General features: G+C 36.9%; 1 protein-coding gene across 1 annotated transcript; it reads left to right on the plus strand.

The window, feature by feature from the left end:
* On the plus strand, positions 1-2,128 carry LOC140804038 (uncharacterized). The gene is made up of 2 exons (XM_073159910.1): positions 1-899; positions 1,695-2,128. The coding sequence occupies exons 1-2, from the start codon at positions 485-487 to the stop codon at positions 2,126-2,128; spliced, it is 849 nt and encodes a 282-aa protein (XP_073016011.1). The 5' UTR covers positions 1-484.
* Positions 2,129-13,126: the final 10,998 nt, after the last annotated feature.

Below are 13,126 nucleotides of genomic sequence, written 5' to 3' on the forward strand. Positions count from 1 at the left end.
CTCTAGATCAAAATCAACTGTGTTTGTAAAGGGAATTAAAGACAATTCTGTCCCTTTAATGGTGAACCCTCCTATGGAGAATCTGCCAATCTCAAAGCTAGCATCGGAACAAAGGCCGAAACAAAATAGAGCTTCTTCCTCTCCTTTGAAAGTTGATCCTCCAGTGAAGATATCACAAATCAAGAAACCAGTGTCAACTTCCAAACCAAAGCAAAGAAAGCGACATTTTATCTGCCACTACTGCTATAAGCCTGGGCACATCAGACCCTTCTGCTACAAACTAAGAGACGACTACCTGAATTGGAAATCAAATCGGGTGTTGCCCACCGTGTTGTCCAACACCAGGCGCAACACCGCAGTCAAGAAATCTTCCACAAGGAAAGTTTGGGTACCTAAAACTGTTATTCGATGCAATATCATTTATACTTCTTTAAAAACTAACATTGCAGGTGCATGATACTTCGATAGTGGGTGCTCACGCCACATGACCGGATCTAAAGAACACCTCACGGATTATGTTGAAATAAAAAGTGGGCGTGTAACCTATGGTGGTGGTTCTAAAGGAAGAATTGTAGGCAAAGGAACCCTGAACGTTGATGGGCTTCCTGAACTTCACAATGTTCTACATGTTGAAGGACTTAACTCAAACTTAATAAGCATAAGTCAACTTTGTGATGATGATTTACATGTTAAGTTCAATAAAAATAATTGTGAAGTTTTTAATGATGCCAATGTTTGTGTAATGTCAGGTACTCGTTCAGCTGACAATTGTTATCAATTGGGAGAAGGTGATGGTTGCCGAAGTGCCAAGGTGAGTGAATTAGACGTATGGCATCAAAAACTGGGACACGTGAGTATCAATACCTTGAAGAATCTGCGTAAGTTTGATGCTGTGAGAGGTATGCCCAATTTAAATTTAGGTGTTGTGTATGTCTGTGGTCCATGCCATAAGAGTAAACAAACCCGTGTTGCGCACCCGGTGTTGCAACACTTTGGGACAACACAGTGCCTTGAACTTTTGCATATGCATATACTGGGTCCAATGGATGTTGAGAGCTTGGGTGGTAAGAAATACTCACTTGTTTGTGTTGATGATTTTTCGCATTTTACTTGGCTAAGTTTTCTTAGAGAAAAATCCGATACATTTGATGCTTTTAAGAAGTTACATGCTAGGATAACAAATCTGTATGATATGAGGGTGGCTAAAATAAGAACCGATCATGGTGAGGAGTTCGAAAATTCTCATTTTATTTCTTTGTGCCATAAGAAATGTATCACTCATGAATTTTCAGTTCCAAAGACCCCCCAACAAAACGGCATTGCTGAGAGGAAAAATAGAACCCTTCTAGAAATGGCTCGGGTCATGCTTAGTTCTAAGAATGTGTCAAAATGTTTTTGGGCTGAAGCTTTCAATACGGCATGTCACATTTCCAACCGTGTTTATTTAAGGAGTGGTTCTACAATGACCTCATATGATATTATCATGGGAAGAAGACCAAACCTTAAATATTTTCATATTTTTGGATGTGTATGCTTTGTGCTGAATGATAGAGATCGTCTAGCTAAATTTGATTCAAAAAGTGTTAAATGTCTTTTTCTTGAATACTCTACTAATGGCCGTGCTTATCGTGTATTTAATCTGAGAACTAGGACTACAATGGAGTCAATTAACATTGTGTTTGATGATCTTGCAGATCTGACGGTTAAAACACCGGATGCTGATGTAGAAGAATTGCTGGATATAAGTGAGGCACTGACCAGAAACAGTGTTGAGTCTGGTGTTGAGACCAGTGAAGCAACACCAAGCACAACACCGCCTCTGAACCAAACAGAAACTGTGGATAATGATAACAATGATAATGATGATGTGGTGATCAATTGTGAAAAAGAAATTCCCAGCAAGATTCAGAAGAATCATCCATCATCACAAATAATTGGTGAATTACATGATGGTGTGCAAACAAGAAACAAAGAAAAGGTGGACTACCGCAAAATGATTGGTTTATTATGCTTGAGCTCCACGTTTTCCCAGGCTCCACAGGCATGGTATGGTAGGTTGGCCGAATACTTGATAAACCTGGGTTTCAAACAAGGTGAGGTTGACAAAACTCTTTCATTCAAAAACTGAAATATGATATTTTGATCTGTCAAGTATATGTAGATGTTATTATTTTCGGTTCTTCATCTCAAATACTTGTGAATAACTTTGTGGATTGCATGCCATCACAGTTCGAAATAAGCATGGTAGAGAACTAAATTTTTTTTCTTGGATTACAAGTTAAGCAATCACATGATGGTATATTGTGACAACTCAAGTGTTATAGACATTTCTAAGAACCTGTTCAACATTCTCGAACAAAAAACATAGACATAAGACGTCACTTTATTCGAGATTTGGTTGAAAAAGGCATAATTCGACTGGAATTTGTTAAGACTGAGAATCAACTGGCTGATATATTCACGAAACCTTTTTGAGAGATTTTCCAATCTTCAGAAGTCTCTCAGCATGTGCGTACTTTAATCATTTTTCAGTGTTTTCTTTGGTGTTGCCAACACCAGTGACAACACCAGTTTTGTGCATAACTATTTTTAGGATGCTAGGCATACTGCATAATCATAACCATCTTATTTATTTGTGTAATGTATGAACAGTGAAGGCAATTTCTGAAAGGTACTCTTTGAGTGTCCATACTTCCAATCAAATATTAAGGAGTGAATTATGCTCAATCCAAGGCATCGAGTAGTTGAGGATGTTCATGGAAATCGTGCTCTTGTCCAATGTGAAAAAGTGACTTGGTAAATGTGAGCATAAGGAGAAAAACAGAAAAGAGGTAAATAAAAAAAAATGGCTAGAAGAAAATGGAAAAAGCTACCTAGAGGAGTCCATTGAAGACCGTTCTTCTAGTGTGGGAGCTACCACTTCTAAGTAAAAATAATAATGGAAAAAGCTACCTAGAGGAGTCCATTGAAGACCGTTCTTCTAGTGTGGGAGCTACCATTTCTCAATCAAAAGAAAATTTTATGGAAGTTGGACTAAAACTCAGTGGTGTTGCCATGAGGTGTTGCCAACACCAAGTTCAGACACTGCATAATGTTTACACTGCCTGACATTTCGATAATTCATCATATTGGAGGCATATTTAGGACATGCATATTGATGTTTGTTTCGTGAATTCATCATATACAGTGACATATCACTACAAAAAAACGGAAGCATTAGCGACGATTTTTTTAAAACCGTCGCTCAAATAGCGACGGTTTCTCTTTTTTCGTCGCTATATAGCGACGGGTTTTTCATGAACCGTCGCCTTTTAAATTATAGCGACGGTTTTATAAAACCTGTCGCTATAATAGCGACGGGTGTATAAAACCGTCGCTATAATAGCCACGGTTGTATAAAACCGTCGCTATAATAGCCACGGTTTTATAAAACCCGTCGCTATATTAGCGAAGGTTTATAAAAAACGGTCGCTATTATTGCGACTGTTCCACACACCCGTCGTCATTTTGTGCAAAGGGTAAAACACATGCGACGGTCTTGTATACTACCGTCGCTATTATAGCGACAAATTTTCATAAACCGTCGCTTAATTTAACAGACGACGGTTTTATTAAAATTCGTCGCTATATAGCGACCGTGTAAAACACCGTCGCTTAATTTAATAGCGACGGTTTTAATATAATAGTCGCCGACCTAGATCAGCCACGGTTATGCAAAATCCGTCGCTGATCTAGATCGGCGACAGTTTGTCAAAAACCGTCGCTATAATAGCGACGGTTTTAATATAAGAGTCGCTATATAGCGACGGTTTTTCCAAAAACCGTCGCTATAATTCTATATATACGAAGGTTCGCGAAAATTTTCTTAACGAGTTTTCACTATATCCGGTAGCAAAACTTTATCTATTTTTTCAAAGTTTCGATTTTTTTGTTTTGTACTAACAATTTTTCGTATTTATTTTGTAGATTTCTTCGTCGGTGCGATCTTCCCTTACGTAAAGCTGCATGGCTTCGCTCAAATTAGGTATTAAAACTTTTTTTTCACAAAAAATTTTTTAGTAGTTTTTTTACAGAAAAATTCTTCATCGGTGCCATATTTCGTTCGTAAATTTTTTAGTAGTTTTTTTATACGAATTTTATCGATAAACACCGTCGCTACTTAAGCGGCGGTTTTTTTAAAAAACCGCCGATTAATTTAGCGACGGATTATAAAGAACCGTCGCTTAATTTAGCGACGGGTTATTAAAAAACCGACGCTTAAAATAGCGACGGTGTTTATATAAACACGGTCGCTATTTTAGCGACGGTTATAAAATCCGTCGCAAATATAGCGACGGTGTTCTTCATCAAAACCGTCGCTATATAACGACGGGAATTTTCAACCGTTACTTTTCGAAGGCGACGCAGAATCAGGTTACGGATAGCCTGACCGTCGTTACAACCGTCGCCTTACCTTTTTGCGACGGTTTTAGCGACGGTTTTGACCGTCGCTAAATCTATTTTTTTTTTGTAGTGTATCAGTATTGACTTATAACAGTTGATGAAAACCTTGATTACCTAAATTTTGAATTTATGTGACTACTTTGTGTCAGTGGGTTATAATCGACGTGTGTTTCACTGGATATTCTTTTGAAATCGTCTTAACACGAGTTTGAATCAATTTTAATGGTTGATTTTAGGATTAAACCATAATTAGTTTTTGGGAAAATTTCGAAAATATTACCTTTACCGTGTGGATTGTTTAAAACTGAAGGAGTGAATCAATGTCATTTTTTCCCGTTGGAGCAAGAGTATATAAGTTATGTTACCGTTGAATCCATAATAATTACTCTTGCTTATTTTCACTTACTCTCTCATCTTTCCTTACTCTCGTGATTTCTTTGTGGTTTTTTTCTGTGCTTAACTCCTGATATATCTTTATAATTTTCTGGCAAAAAAGGGGGAGTATGAGGACCAAAAATGCAAAAGAATGATGCTGAAGCATCTGGAGTTGCTGAGATTGAATGAATACTTATATTCTGTCTTTAATGTTGTTTTTGGGTTGCTTTGTGTGATTAATGAATTTCTCATTCGTATGTCTTCTTATGTTTTCAGGTGTTCTAATGATAGTGTTGACAACACTGTCAACAACACCAGTGCTCTAACATGTTTAATTCAGGGGGAGATGAACTTTGGCTCAGGGGGAGACACACTCTAATGCAGGGGGAGCTTAACTGACTGCGATGCTAACTAAGATTATCATTTTTGGATGTTTTGTCCAGAAAGACAAAAAGGGGGAGATTGAAAGGAATATTTTATTCCTTTATTATTTTGCTAAATTGATATTATCAATTTATGATTTTGCCTTTTTAGATTATTAAATCTTGCTTGATTTAATTTAAATGATAATATCTTGGTTTACTTATTTGTAGACTATGAGATCTTGCTTTATTTATCTATAGATATTATAGTATTTGTTTTTAATATGATTTGTATCTCCAAGATATTTTATCTTTATTTGAAAGTGTTTTTTATCTAATGAAAATCTTGTTTCCATATTTTGTAGGACACTTTTATGGAATAAATTTTAGGTCAAACTATTGATATAAATATGGATACCCTTGTAGCCGTACAGTGGGGTTCTTGGAGAGGAGAGAGTTGGACTAGGATGCTTTTCACATAGAAGAAATTATAAAAGTCCAACATATATTTGCTCTACATTTTTATGTGATCGGGTTGTCACTTTATTGTGTAGGTGCTGAAATTTTGTGTGATTGTGGATCACTTTGTTGTGAAGAGAAGCTGCTGGAGTTTTTGGGAGTCTTCGGGAAGGTCGGCAGAGGAGTTCTTACATAGAAGAATATACGAAAGCCGAGCCTATTTTTGATGAGAAGTTTTCGTGTGTTCGATTGATCACTTTGCAACGCAGAAAGCTGCTGGAGCATTTTCTGAACACACAAGTTCAGTATTGGAGATTTTCGTGTGAAGTGTTTGAGTGATTGATTCACAGATTTTCCGTGTTGCCGATTGGTGTTGCCAACACTCGGAGACAACACTGACGCAGAGTGTTGGACGAAGAGTGGTTGTGTTTGTTTTAAGCAATACGTTTTTATTTTATGCATCTAGTTTTTATGTGGTTTATTTTGATGCATTTTTAATTCCTTGGAGTGTAAAGGAATTTGCTTTTGTTTTCTCACTAGTATTGTTTTTGGTGTAAACGATTTACATAATTTTTCTAGTGAAATTTTTGCCATGAGGCATCGCACAAGTATTCGTACTTGTGCATAATTTAAAGCTGGTGTTTATTCATTAAAATTATATTTGTGTGTTAATAATTAATTTCCGCTGCATGTTGTGTGCTCGTGTTAACAACACCAGAGCACAACACTAACTTCTGATACACACATTATAAACATTATAATATTTATTTCCTGTACAACAATTCCTTACAGTAAGATTTTAGTCTACATTAATTGCTTGAATATAATTTAACAACTAATTTCTTCAAAAATTCATGAGGATGATTTTGGCAATATCTCCTGCTTGTAAGTGGAAGGAACTGGTCGGAGTTGTGGAGAAATGAGGTAGTTATGTAACATATGATAGAAATGATGATTTTGTGTCACATATTAGCTAATTAATTTGTTTTCTTAAAAATATATATGTATGATTTTAATTTATTAAAATGCACTTTATAATATGTGTGGGTGTGGACATCGGTCAAAAGGCTATGATGATCCATGTCAGCTTAGTACTATGGTTTAGTCTGATCAGACGATTTTTGTTACGGGCCACTTGCTTTGAACATATTAAGTATGATTATGTATGTTATGATGAAAGCACTTTTATGAAAATGTTTACGAAGTTATGACACATCTATATTTATGCATGTTCATCTGTTATTTCGTACTCGTTAATTTCAAATGTATGTGATTTTATTAATTACTATTTTCTATTCATGGTTTATGCGTGTTGAGTCTTTAGGCTCACTAAACTTGATCGATGCAGATGTTGATGCTTTTGAGGATACAGGAGGTGCTGACTAGTGAGCTTGCTCGGACTGTATGCAGTGCAAACCCGAGAACCACTATTGTTATGAAAGGATTTTATGCAGGTTAAACTTTTTACTCTGATTTTATTTATTCAAAATTTTGTTGACAAACAAGTATTTTCAAATGCTCGTTTTGGATAACGCTTTTACAGCAGTGATGAATGATATTTTTTTATGCCATGGAAAAATTTTGTACTTGGATTATTTTCAAAATTTAGTCGATCATTTTATTTAAATTCAGAAAGCGATGATTTGATATTTAAAAAGAAAAAATTTTATTTTCCGCAAATTTTAAAGTAGTATTAGTTATTTATTACGGGATGTTACAGCCCCTTTCTCATTCAGCAGCATTATTCTGAATTTCCAGCAGCCTCACTTTCAAAAATCCTCACAAAGTTTTCAAAGAAATCCCTCCCCACTTCTCCGGTGCACGTTCTACACGAAGGTTTCGAGCGTTTAATCGCAAAGGCATGACTATATCTTGTTTCTTTACATCATTCACATCAATATTACGTTGTTTGTATGTTTTTGCGTGAGAAGCATTCGATTTATCATGTGGTGTAAGTTTTATTCGGTTTTGTCATGAAATATGCATACCATGTTGTATATAACTCACATTTTCATGATTCTTGTGCAAAGGGCTACTAGGGCTAGGTTATAGGGCTCTCCACGTCAAGAACTAGGAGGTCAAGTTGCTGGAGTCGAGATGTGATCGTGCTGGGGTAAAGGCCAATCGGATTTTCTTGAAGGGCTAGAGTTTATGGTGGAATGGTGAAGGAAAAGGTAGATACGACCAAGGAGGATTGAACCAAGCCGTGGTGCAGACTTTGGTGGGTCCAAGCCGTGGTCTAGGGAGGTCCAAGCATGGCTGGTCTCGGGTAGAAGGTCTATCGAAAGGGTAAACTCGACTAGGGCTCAGTTTCTTGACATTCGGGTAAAAAGAGTTCAACAACGTGCATGGGGCTAGGGTCCTCAGCTAGGTTAGTCCAGAATGGTCCAGTGGTGAGCTAGGAGTGGTTGGTTCGGGGTTGGTTTGAGTTGGTTGAGAGTAGGTAGAAGATGGCTTCGAAGTGTCTGAGATACTTTTCTGCGATAAGATTAGCGCCACGGTGCCTTCGAAGCTGATAGCGCTACAGCGCTGATGCCAGGCACCTATGCGATAACCAAACGCCGCAGCACCACAATGTCAGCGCCTAGGCGCTAGTCCAGAGTATGAATGGGCTTTAATTTTAGCGCTATTGCCCCATTTGGGTATTGATATGTCGTTATGACCGAGTTTAGTGAGGGTTAGATTGGGTCATACGAGGCTTGATTAGGAATCTTTGAATTATGATTTAAGTGTGGTTGTCTTCGGGTCGAAAGTTTGAGGTCCAGGGGTAAAATGGTCAATTAGGGTTTCTAGGGGCAAAACGGTCATTTTGCACCCGGGTCGATTTAGAAGTCCTGGCAGCGCCCTGATTACAATTTGACATGTTTTAAATTTTTATGTTACCACATACATGTCTTTTTATGGAAATATGAAAAAATATGTTGCATGCTTAATTTTAAGGAAATTTACGCATATATATGATTTTTATAAGTGATGAATATGATAATATGTTTTGAATGATAATAGTTGGTTGTGACGAACACGAACACGAACATGTAAGGCCAAAGCTCAATGGATGGGTAAAACTGTCGCTGATGTCCCTGTCGTCAGATACCACGGTTATAGGTTGATGGATATATCGGATAAAGCTGATATGAAAGTCACAACTAATGATCTGAATTCAAATAAAGAAAATGAACTCGTATATGTTGATATGATTAGACATGTTTTGGACATGTTGTGCTTTGACACGATATGTTTAAGTTCATGCTTTAAAGACCATGAAGTTATTTTAATTACAGTACTTTTATTGTTGCATGTTATGTATATGTATTTATTATAACAATTCAGGTGTGTTGAGTCTTTAGACTCACTTGGTGTGAACGATGCAGGTGAGCTTATTGACAAGGATACTAGAGGTGCAGAAGACTGATTAGGCGGATTTGGATGTGTGCACGCTAACCCGAGGACCATATCTTTTTCCGCACATTATGTTTATGAGTTAGGAGTGAACATTGACAATTTCATACACTTTCGTTTTTACATGTCGATGGTTTGTCGGGATTTTCGCATGCTTCACATTTGTTTTATTTTACACGACAGTCTAGGGTTTGATGATTTCTCTTATTTTTAACTACAGTACTTTTACCAGTAGTGAAATACTTACATTTTAAATCTTTGATTGACAGATGTTATTGCATTCATGTATTTAAATGTATTTTTCAATATTTTTTTTTTAAAATTCTAGCAGTATTTTAAGTAGTAGACGTTTCACCTTTTCTTTCATCATATACTTTTCTTTTCATCATAAACATATACATACACATTTTCTTTTTGGGGGTGAATTCTGTTCATTAATTATGACCATCTTTTCATCCTTCGGTCGATTGATCATCTCAGCTGTAACCATGGTACCAAGCGGCGAGGCACCAATCATCATTTTTATGTTATGTGCTTGGCCTATAGTTGGAGGGGACACCAGCAACCACTTTTTCATCACTGGGCCTTGGTCTTGGGTTCCCACGGGGCTTTGTCCTGTAAACGGGTTCTACTGGGCTTTGTCCCTCACGAATCCCCATTTCCTTAATGTTACAATCAAATCACTTCATTCAAAAAAATTTCATCGTGTTCATCACTTTGTAAAAATACATGCATAAATATCATTTTCTTTTAAACCAAGCAGGCAACATGTCTTTTAACATTTATCATTTTTCATCATAAAATCTCATAACCTTTCAAAATAAATCTTTTAGCATTTCATTACAGCATTTATGACACTGCCAGGGGTCCTGACACTTTTCATGCGTAAAATGACCGTTGTGCCCCTAAAACCCTAGTTTTCCCATTTTATCCCTATACCTTAAAACCTCGACCCGAATCCATCCAAACTTACCATAACACCTTAAAACATACCCATAAATATTTTTTGACGTAAACTTAAGCCCCTCGACTAAAATTTCATAATACTCTTTAAAACTTGAACCGAAGTCTCGGTTTTAACCCGAATCTTAACCAAACTTTAACCACAGCTTCCTAACACCTAACAATCTCATTTTCAACCCAATTCAAGTCATTTGGAACCCCTAGAAATGCATAGAACCCGCTGGAATTTTATGCACTTCTCGAACCAAACCCTAACCTCAACCAAGCTTACTCTCCTTCGATCCTAGCCCCTAATCAAATAGATCAGACCCTAACCGACCATCATAGGACCGAGAACAAACCCCTTAGGACCCATTTGGACTAGCCCTAGCGAGCCATGCACGAGGACATGCATGGTTCGTCCTTCTTGCGCGTGGCAACGACCGTGTCCTAGCCATGCATCTGCCCCTCCTAGCCTCTTCAGCCGTGCGTGGACCACCATGGCTAGATGCTAGAACCACAACGAAACCTCCCCCCCCCCCCCCCCCCGGCCTGGATAGCCCCTTACCCTGCCTCCTTCCTTAAATTTCCAAAATCGCGTGCCCTTGCCCCATGGAACCCTAGGTTTCATGCAGCCCTTAGCCCTCCTTTTCCAGCCCTTAACCGTGCATATAAAGGTCCGTAAACCCGCTGTATATCAAGCCTCTAGCATTCCTAACCTGCAGCCGCTCCAAAAAATCAAGAACCATGAGCTTTGTGGCATAAAATATAAGTTTTGACATGTGCTTACCATAAAAACGAAAAAAATAGCATGGCATCAGATTTTTCACACAAATATACATATTCACACATATTATGGCATTAATGATGGTAAAAGAAGGAATAAGATATGCCTTTGTGTTTATGAAAGTTTTCGAAATTGGTAGGTAATTATGTCCAATAACTTTAGTATAATAAACCCATTAGACCCATTAGAATGTAGGAAAAATATCTCGTTTATGAAAGTTTTCGAAATTGTTAACCGAGCCTTTAAAAAGTCCTTATTTTCATTAAAAATCAATTACCGGTTTAAATATGACACGACACATAAAAGTATCTTAAAAGACATCATTTTCGAAAATTACATATTAAATAAATAAAAATAATCATTTAATAAAAATATTTTCTTTTACGGTTCTCAGTTTCCGTTCCTCGGTCGTACTTTGAATAACCCTTGAAGACACTGTTTTATGCATTCTAATAGAAAATCATATTTTAAACATTGAAATATGTCTATCACATTTAATTAATGCAAATAATATGATTTAATTAGGCATTTATCATTTTTCATATATTTGCATGCAGTTGGTTTACGTTATCACATTTTGAACCTTACAATTTTGATGGATGGACAGACTACCGCACAACTATCCACTTCTCAACCGTCCTTGAAAAAAGTCTCAAGCCAGTGGCCAAACTTGAAGACAAGATTCTACACTAGGCCAAGATTGAAGTCATATATGAAGCTTTGGCTCGAAGGGATTTTATTGACTTGCAGCTCAGGGAAAGTATATTGAGAGTCATCATAATGAAGAATAAATATAACTTTGACTCTCTCAGCCGGACCGTCGGGCTGACCATGCCATCGTAAAGCTTATGCGGAAGAAGTTGCAATTGGTAGAAGTCCCGGTTGTGGTGCAGACCGAAGAAACTATTGAGGAGATGATTGTTAATCAAAATGTATACAAATGTACACGCACAAACAGAAAGGTACACGTAAAAGAGAACTAGTATTGCAATAAACAAAACAATAGGACAATGCAAAAATAAAGCAAACCGAGACCTGTATTAAATACAGTGTCCTTAAAACAGATTCTTCCCCTCCGGTGTGTGCTGCGAGGATGAACGTGGATGCCAAAGGTCTGGCCAGCTGAAACACCAAAGGCCATTTCAGTTGGAACTCCAAAGGCCAACTGAAACTGTTTCAGTCGAAACACCAAAGGTCATTTTCAGTTGGAATTCCAAAGGCCAACTGAAACTGTTCTATGAAATACACTGTCCTTAAAATAGATTCGTCCCCTCCGGTGTGTGCTGCGAGGATGAACGTGGATGCCAAAGGTCTGGCCAGCTGAAACACCAAAGGCCATTTCAGTTGGAACTCCAAAGGCCAACTGAAACTGTTCCAGTCGAAACACTGGCCAGCTGAAACACCAAAGACCATTTCAGTTGGAACTCCAAAGGCCAACTGAAACTGTTCCAGTCGAAACACCAGAGGTCATTTTCAGTTGGAATTCCAAAGGCCAACTGAAACTGTTCCATAATTTAATTTGCCCCCCCATGCGCTTGTGCACGCGAGAGAGAACCTCTTGACCAATCATTGTTACACCTCCATAAAGTGCAACTCAATATAAGCTCACCAATGCTATGTTTATTTTCCTATGTGGGACATTTCCCACTTACCAACTATTGGGCATTGCTTGTCCAATTTCCCATTCACAAAATACAAGCCCAATAGGCCTTTTAGTCCAACAATGATTTCTCTCATAGAAGAAGTTATTGGAGACCAGCCGGTTGGAGAATCTTGTTGAAGAGTCTCGTAAGTCTAATTTTGAAGAGACTCCGGCTGGGGACTTACTCAAAAAAAAAAAAAAAAACAAGTGTATGTTTGAAAAGGTTGACAAAAATAGTTTTGAAATTAAAATTAATTATGAGAACATTACAAGCACCTTAGAAAATATTTTTTCATGTAAATAAAGCTATTTTAAAATGAAATAAAAAAAAATTATAAAATATATAAAATTTAATGATAAATCCGAAATATCTTTGGACACTGTTTCTCCAAGATAATACTATTTTCTTAAATTTTATTTATATATCAAATAACTCAATAGTATTTTGCACCTCAAATTTTTTTAATAAAAAAAAAAATACAGCCACTATCAAAATATATTATGTAAACTCTCACTTGCATTAGCAACTAAGTATTTAACAAAATATTTTGGACTTTGATATTCTAATTCGGCTGTCTTTGTTATGGTAAATTTAAATTTTTATCGCGTGACATATAGTAAAAAAAAACTAAACAAAAATTCTCAATTTATTTCACTAAGACCAAGTTTTGATTAATTCAAGAAATTATCATTACATGATTGATGTCGGAAAATTGC

The sequence above is a fragment of the Primulina eburnea genome, chromosome 1, assembly GCF_022965805.1.
Source record: "Primulina eburnea isolate SZY01 chromosome 1, ASM2296580v1, whole genome shotgun sequence".
Lineage (NCBI taxonomy): Eukaryota > Viridiplantae > Streptophyta > Magnoliopsida > Lamiales > Gesneriaceae > Primulina > Primulina eburnea.